Source organism: Haplochromis burtoni, unplaced genomic scaffold, assembly GCF_018398535.1.
Source record: "Haplochromis burtoni strain Fernald_Lab_line unplaced genomic scaffold, NCSU_Asbu1 Contig_586, whole genome shotgun sequence".
NCBI classification, from domain to species: domain Eukaryota; kingdom Metazoa; phylum Chordata; class Actinopteri; order Cichliformes; family Cichlidae; genus Haplochromis; species Haplochromis burtoni.
Genome location: NW_024582947.1, coordinates 178,255 through 186,212, shown reverse-complemented (window position 1 = coordinate 186,212; position 7,958 = coordinate 178,255). Strand labels below are relative to the sequence as shown.

At 44.9% G+C, this 7,958-nt stretch overlaps 1 protein-coding gene across 1 annotated transcript in view; it reads right to left on the bottom strand.

Annotated features, from left to right (window-relative positions):
- The window catches only part of tgs1 (trimethylguanosine synthase 1), a gene marked incomplete in the record, with an annotated part of 14,240 nt that overhangs the window by 2,275 nt on the left and 4,007 nt on the right, over nucleotides 1–7,958 (bottom strand). Inside the window, 9 exon segments of the mRNA XM_042214551.1 lie at nucleotides 954–1,170; nucleotides 1,260–1,406; nucleotides 2,643–2,810; nucleotides 2,895–3,219; nucleotides 3,547–3,691; nucleotides 4,787–4,873; nucleotides 4,958–5,084; nucleotides 6,651–7,151; nucleotides 7,908–7,958. Coding sequence (XP_042070485.1) covers nucleotides 954–1,170; nucleotides 1,260–1,406; nucleotides 2,643–2,810; nucleotides 2,895–3,219; nucleotides 3,547–3,691; nucleotides 4,787–4,873; nucleotides 4,958–5,084; nucleotides 6,651–7,151; nucleotides 7,908–7,958 — 1,768 coding nt within the window.

Below are 7,958 nucleotides of genomic sequence, written 5' to 3'. Positions count from 1 at the left end.
ACTTGCACAATCGGTGGCTGACTAAATACTTTTTTGCCCCACTGTATAAAGCACTCGGAGGCGACTGTTGTTGTGACGTAGCGCTCTGACAGCACATATATTCCTCAAATATAAATATTTTATCTATTTGCACCAAAATATAACAGATCTTCCTTTTGCCTGTATTCAGTTCTTGCACATTGGTTTGGTAATGTTTGCAGTATCGTGGTAACGTGATACAGTCCTGAGCCATACTCTGTAGAACCACGGCCTCTTCACTACCATCCTTCCACTGAGACCATTTCTGACTTCAGTGAGGGAATCAGCTGCAGGATGGCCCCGCCCCTCCCTGAGCCTGGTTTGCTGGATGTTTCTTCCTGTTAAAAAGGAGTTTTTCCTCCCCACTGTCGCCACAGTGCTGCTCATAGCTGCTCGTCTGACTGTGGGGTTTTCTCTGAGGTCCTCTGTCGGTCTCTGCTGGATCTCTTTCCTCTTTCTTTGCTACATGACCTTCAGACAACCCGCTGTAGATATTTTTAGCCCTGGCACTTCTCGTTTTGTTTCCCACTCACATTCCTCAGATGCTTTAAGGATTCCTACACCACCTCAAGTCGATGTATTAAAAACTTGGGTGTCTGTGCCACGTGCCTGTCAGTGTGATGTTTGCAGCTGAGATAAGGACTGAACTGCAACTGGATGTGGAAGCAGCCAATCCAGAAACTGAAAGCTAGAAAACTGTTCAAAGATGACAAGAAAGTCTGACTGATTGGAAAAAAATATAAAAAGTGAGGGCTGGCGTTTGCACGTTATTATTCTAACAGATGAAAGGCGACTCCTGACGTCTTCTGTAAAATTGAAAACGCAAAAACATTTTTCAAAGCTAAGCTGTAATTTTCTCCTCTCAGTTTTCGGTCCCTCCTGCAAACGAATCCTGTCAGTCACTAACATCCCTCCACTTCCTCATCAAAGGATATCCATCAGGCTCCATCATGGTCCTGATGTCGAACACCTCAGCAGTTAGGTAGTCAGGTCCTCCCCACGGTGGCGACAGGAAGACCACATCAGCGTGGAGGTGGGGGGCAAGCTGAAGGAAGTCCCCTTGTATGAAGTCGATTCGGTCGGCCACACTGTAAACCGCAGCATTGTGCCGAGCCATGTCCAGCCGCACTGGATCGATGTCAACAGCTAAGACTGAGAGAGAAACACGACGCAGAGGACAGACTGTGAGCTCCGCGTGTTCAGCATTTCTAAAAACACCTTATGAACTTATAAACACTTACCTCTCTTTCCAGTGAGGGCAAACTGGATGGCATTTCCTCCTACACCACAGAAGGCGTCTATGACCAGCTGAGACGCAGAGAAACTGTGCTCCACCCTGAGGGCAATGTGCTCAGCGATTCTCTCCGGTGTCACAGAGAACCAGCCCTCTGAAACACATGATGAGCATGTGTGAGACGACCTGAGCAGCTAAACCCTGCAAAGAGACGCCGGCAAACTTCCTGCTGTATTCATCACCCATTCCTTCTCAGTTTAATTCAATACAATGTTAGTTATATAGCGCCAAATCACGACTACTGTTCAAGGTACTCGTTGAACATCACAATCAGAAAACTTTATTAATCCCAAAGGAAATTATAAGGCTGCCATGAGGGTGGTTCTCCTCAGTACGTGAGCAGAGCCCAGAAGGAGGATCTGTGTTACGCTGATGCTCTTCTCAATTTCAAAGTCTTTACATTTTGAGAGTTTTTCTAAAACCCTCAGTTTTCTCCTTCCTTACTAAGCCACGTGTCTTGATTTCTTTCTCTGTACATTCCTCAGTTTGCTGCTCTCAGTTACTGTTCATGTTTGAGGAGCTTGGCTAGAAAGCGACTTTGTTTCAGTCTCTTCCACAAAGCTTCTTTAGTTCTGAACCAAAGGTTGAACGAGCTTCGTTGTAGTAATGTGTGCGACTAGATGACTAACAGTCGCTATCGTCACTCATCAGTAAAACTGGTCGTTGGTATTTCTCCAGACACGCTGGAGGAGGTGGGCGGGAAGCGGCAGGTCTGGTCTCCTGCTCAGACTGCTGCAGATAAACTTATTACTGTACTGTGCACTCTGAGTTATAAGTAAGTTCTAAGTAAGTTATAAGTAAGTTATAAGTAAGTTCTAAGTAAGTTCTAAGTAAGTTCTAAGTTAGTTCTAAGTTAGTTCTAAGTTAGTTCTAAGTTAGTTATAAGTTAGTTATAAGTTAGTTATAAGTTAGTTATAAGTTAGTTCTAAGTTAGTTATAAGCTAATTCAGTGACAGTAAACGATGAGTAAAAGAAATATGTCTAATAGTTATACAGCAGCTGTTGGGAGGCGACGTCACGAGTGTCAGGTTTTTGTTTTGTTTAAATCTGACATTAAAAAATAAAAATGCAGGACAATCAGTGTTGCTGCCAGTCACTGACACTCCTCAGGGCCTAACAAAGTAATATTCAAACACTTCTTTAAATGTGGTTTATAAAAATGATCTTTGGAGCTTTTACTCACCTGGATGCTCAGCCATCCAGGTGAGAACACTGAAATGACCTGAACTGTAATGCAGAGCCGGCTCTCAGTCATTTAGAGGTTAAATATGACTCACATGTTGTTGATTCCACTGGAGTAATGTGACATAACTGCAGTGTGCAGACTGACCTCGGTCCAGTCTGATCCCTTCATCAAAGCGAGAGAAGAGTCTGTAGCGCTGAGCCCAGTATTTAGCCAGCTGTGGTTCAGCTGCCATCTCTGCTGGGACCTGCTGCTGCTGCTTCTTCTTCTTCTTCTTCTTCTTCTTTGGTGTTTTTGTGTCTTTCACACTTAATTCTACACAGACATAAATATTAGGCAGTTACTTTTTTGTTCATTTCTGTTAAACAGCATAGCCTTACTATGAACAACCTGATTCACCAGCAGATTTACTGTGAACTTCAGGCTCGTCAGGCAGGAGAAAGTCAGGAATCTGAGGACAGGGTAAGTGTGTGCCCGGCTGCTCCTCTCTCTCCTCCACGTCACTCTCCTCCGGCTCTGTGACAGAGTTGGAGGTGATGCTGGGGTAACTGCTGCCCTCTGCATCTAAACTGGATGCAGAATTCTTCACCTCCTTTTTCCTCCCGTCTTTTTCTTCTTGAGCTTCTCTTAAAAATGGAGGCTTGTCCTCAGGGTGTCTCTCTCTGTCCACCTCCCTCTGGTCACACTCTCGCTCTCGCTGGACCTGTTCAAGGAAACTTTGAACCTGTGAAACAAAAAGACTTTTTTCGTTCTGTGTAACGTTCAAACAAACAAAGCTCTGCTCGACTTCCTCCTATCTAAGCTGTTCCAGTCCTCCGTGCTTTTAATCCACGTCCACGGACATGCCAGGAGAACAAGTAAAGGACATGACTTTCAGTGATTTCCACTGTGATGCTTCCTTTCAGCTGTTACTCCAGCCTAACGTCTGAGGACTTATTGAGATTCTGGGGTCATCTTTCATGCTCACAAAACTGAAAACATCTAATCTGTCCTGGCTGATCAGGGACAGGCTTCAGAACACGTCCGCTCTTCAGCACGTTGCAGGTCGTACCTTACAAAGGGAGGTGCTGATCTGTGGACGTGTGCTGTCTCTGCCCGTCTTTGAGAACCTGGTGCTGCTGATTCTTCTCTTGGTCCATCGCTGCTTCTGACTCTTTGAAGCTGAGCTTCCTTTGAAGCTGAACACACTGTTGAACCTGAGACACGAACACATTGTAACAATTTAGACATTTAAAAACATGTTTACACTCAAACAGCCGCGCTCACATAAACCTTTGTGTTTCTAAAACACAGAGAAACGGCTCCGAAGTAGGCTGGGTTCATTCATTTCACCAGAGCCGACACCTGCAACACTTCAAGCATAAAAACTGTCAATGTGCAGCATTCGCTGCCTTGCAGGCCTTTTGTGTTCTAGATGTTGGTTTGCTGAAGTTAACGGCTTTCATGTCACATGTTTGTCTGTTAATGAAGAATCAGTGCTGTTAAAAGTCAGCACACGATGCCACATTACATCTCCGGTGCACTACAGTGACAATCACGCGCCCTGTGCTTTCCCTGCTGTGAAAGGTCCGTTGGGAAAAGTCGTTCCACACTTCCACAGTGTGTATTTGGTCCCATCTTCCTCCCCTCAACCTGAACCAGTCGCAGAAGATACTGGGAGTTTCTTCCTGTTAAAAGGGTTTTTCCTTCCCACTGTTGCCCAGAGCTGCTCGTCGCTGTGTGCCTGACTGTTGGGGTCTTCTTTGTATCTTTGCAGGGTCTGTAAACCTTGAGGCGACAGTTAATCTGATTTGGTGATAGTTCAGTCAAGTTGGATCCACACTGGCTCATATGTTTGTTCCAGTTAACTTTCTGTTTTATGAGGAGATGGGTTCCAATCAGTGATGTAAAGCATAAGGCTGCAAAATTCAATGATGAATATTTTTTGTCCTTTAATACTTTTTTACCCCGACTGTGTTTTGTTTCACCAATCTTATGTTTTTGGAACTAATATATTATATTTTTAATCTCATTCTCTGCCTAGAAGACCATTATGTCTTTTAGCAGGTAAAGTGGATGCAGTCACTGAGGACTTGTGACCTACCACAAACAAAGCAGGACATGTGCTGAATAACAACTTCAGCTTTAGGCCCATTTCTAATAATCGAGTTGAAATGTTTTCATCTGAGTGTTTTTGTTTTGCATGTTTTATATTTATCTCATAAACATAAACGACCAATCACAAGGTATCTGAGTTGGAGTCGGCAGACGTGACCGAGACGAGATTCCCAAAGGAGCAGAGGAAGACTTACTGAGGCTCTGGGTTGTGTTTGAGGCCAAGCTGACTCCAAGCTTCCTCAGGTGTCAGACGTGGGCACTCGTCCACATCCAGCTCATGACTAACAACAAGGACAAACAGCAGAAACATTATTCCCGGGCTTGTTGGAGAGATGACGGCCTCCATGATAGAACATCAAACTTACCTCCGTTTGACTTTAGCGCATCCTTTTCCTGGAGGTTTGTCGTCATCGTCATTATCATCGTTTCCATCGGGTGTTTCATTCCTCGATCCGTGCCGTCCGTTATTCCCGGCAGCAGCCAGTTGGAAGCCTGTGTCAGGACGTGCAAAACGCTACACGTTTATTAAAGCAACCACGCATCCATTTACTGAACAAAGGAGAAAAAACTGTGGTGAAAACCACAGGACAAGAACATGATTAACCAAACATAACTGAACAAGTTAAGATTCAGTCTTTGACTCATTTTCATACACAGCTCAGTAAACACAAACACTGTTTCTGTGACACTGAGTTACTGAAGTCATTGTCACCAAAGTAACAAGTTCCTGTGTGATCCAAGGTTGGCTGACGCTGTCGGGATGTGAGCTCCTTCCACTTTTCTGAAGACATTTGTTTTCAGTGGTTGTGAAGACCTACGCCAGCGGTCGGCAACCCGCGGCTCCAGAGCCACAGGCGCCATTTCATCCTTATACTCCCGCGTGGTTTGGGAAAGTAAATTAAAGTATTTAATTGAAGTGTATTCTATTTGTTTTAGTTCTAAATTGGAAGATGACTGTGATCTTGAAACATTAAAATCAAATTATATTTCATTATTTTTTTGACGCTCAAACTAAGCGCCACACTCGACATCGAGGCCGCTCTTGTTCAGGATCACAGATGGAGTGATGTCGAGACCAACCAAATCCAACTCGTGTTTGAAACATGGAGCGCCATCCCGACACATAAACATGAAGAACTATGCATCTGGAGTCTTGTCGAGCTTCTGATCCACACACATATGTGAGCAGCTATTCTCCACACCGCTCACGCCTCACGGCCCCGATCTGCAGACGCCGTGCGCAGACGTTCAGGAGCAAAGTCCCATTAAGCAGGTGAAAGAAATATCTATGCAGGTACTTTGCAAAAATGTATTCATCATGGTTTAGTGACGTTTATTTTTAAATTCAGGCTCCGCTACACGCTCAGCTTTGTTTGTTCCGTGGATCATTTAAGTTCAGCTTTTTAATCGTGTTTGTTTTTGTTAATATTTTTTTAAGAGTTCAAAATGTGTTTATTACATAAATGTCTTTTTCTCTGTAGATTTCATGAGCAACACATTATTGTTGTTTATACGAAGCGTGAAGGTAAAAAAACAGGATGCAGTCTTATCTTCATTTTAGAGTCACAAAGTGTTCGCGGCTGCCAGTGTTTCCTTTTCCGTGGAAACTGGGTCCACGTGGCTCTCTGTGTGTTAAAGGTTGCCGACCCCGGCCTATCGAACAGCTAATGTTTCTCAACATAACTGATTTCTCTTGTGTATAGGGTGTGGGGATTTTCTACACTGACTTTATTTGACTCAATATTTAGTTTCCTGTGGGCGCCCGTACTTTGTTCTTGTCCCCCTGGACACGTTGCTGGACAGAACATGTTGGTGGACAGACATTCGACACTGAGGTCAGTGTCTCGTTGTCCCAGTGAGCTGAGCGTTTGTCTCTCACTGCCAGCACCAAGTGGAAGAACCTTAGTTTATGTTACGGGTGTCTCGTTCCTTTGAAACAGGTTCCACTCAAAATGCTTGAAAAAGAAAACAATGAGAAATGTTATGACTGAAACTCAGCAGACAGATAGTCTGCCTGATCATGCAGCCTTGGCCACACCTCATACACACAATTGTTACCTGTAGTAGCGCTGTGATGCTGTACAGAGTCAGCTGGTCTCTTGCGGTTATTCCCATCATCAGAAGCATCATCAGAGCTGCAGGACACTCCCTCTGACTGGACCATGACTGAACCAGCCACACACTGTCCACCTGCCTCCACTGTGAAGCTCTGTCCAAACAGAACATGCAAAACTTCAGCATCATCTTCTTCGTGTTTACTCTCAGCTTCAGTAGGGCTGTCGCTCTGTTTCTCTGATTGGCTCTGTAAACCTCTGTCCGTGATTCCCGTTTCTTCTTCCCCTCCAGCGTTCCCATTACAGGCAGACTGCTCAAAGGTCCAGCCCTGTCCCGCCCAGTACGAGTACTGTTCCCAATAAGAATAGTAGGTCTCTGTAGCGTGTTTGTCCCAGAGAGCTTTAGTATCCGGATTGTCCCAAGGAGTCCGTCCTGGATCTTCTGAAGACGGCAGCTCATGTTTCTCCAGCCAGCTGCTCCACATCAGAGCTTCTCCCTGTTGTGCTGCAGAAGAGTCAAAACATTAGTTAATATTTCATGTGTAGAATCGTTGCATTAAAAGAACATGAAGAAGATATGGTGGAACTTCTTTTTTTTAAATGGTCAGTGGATACTCGGGGCGGCTGTGGCTCAGGTGGTAGAGCAGCTCAGCTCCTGATCGGAAGGTTGGTGGTTCGATCCCAGGCTCCTCCAGTCTGCATGCCAAGTGTCCTTGAGCAAGATACTAACCCCGATTAAAAAGCTCCGATGCGTTCATCAGAGTGTGAATGTAGATTAAGTTGGCACTTGCATGAGTGCGTGAATGAGGCATGTCGTATACGGCGCTTCGAGCACTCCGGGAGAGTAGAAGCACAATGAAATCAGTCCATGCTGCTTTCCTGTCTGTGTTGGTCTAAACAGACGCGTGAAGCCAGAATTTTGGATGAACTGTGCAGGTTCTGAGGAGCACGATAAACAGTTATAATTATTTATGAAGTCAGATGACACAAATGAATTCGACATCAGGAGACATGTCTGCAAGACCTGGATGACCTGCCAACTTCTACTCCTGAATGAAGAAGTAGACGAACGTCTTGCCCAGCAGACTGGAGGAGGCCACTGGTAGTTGACCCACTGCCTCCTGAGCCACAGCCACCCCGAGTATCCACTGACCCAACATGATATCTCTATGTCTTCCTTCAAAACCCGGTGTCACAGTGCAGTGTTAGAAAAAAACAGTCTTCATACATTTCACTATAAACATCATGTGACCATTCTTACCCCAGTAGGCTTCCCAGCCAGCATCTTGGATCCCTCCTGATACTCCCACAC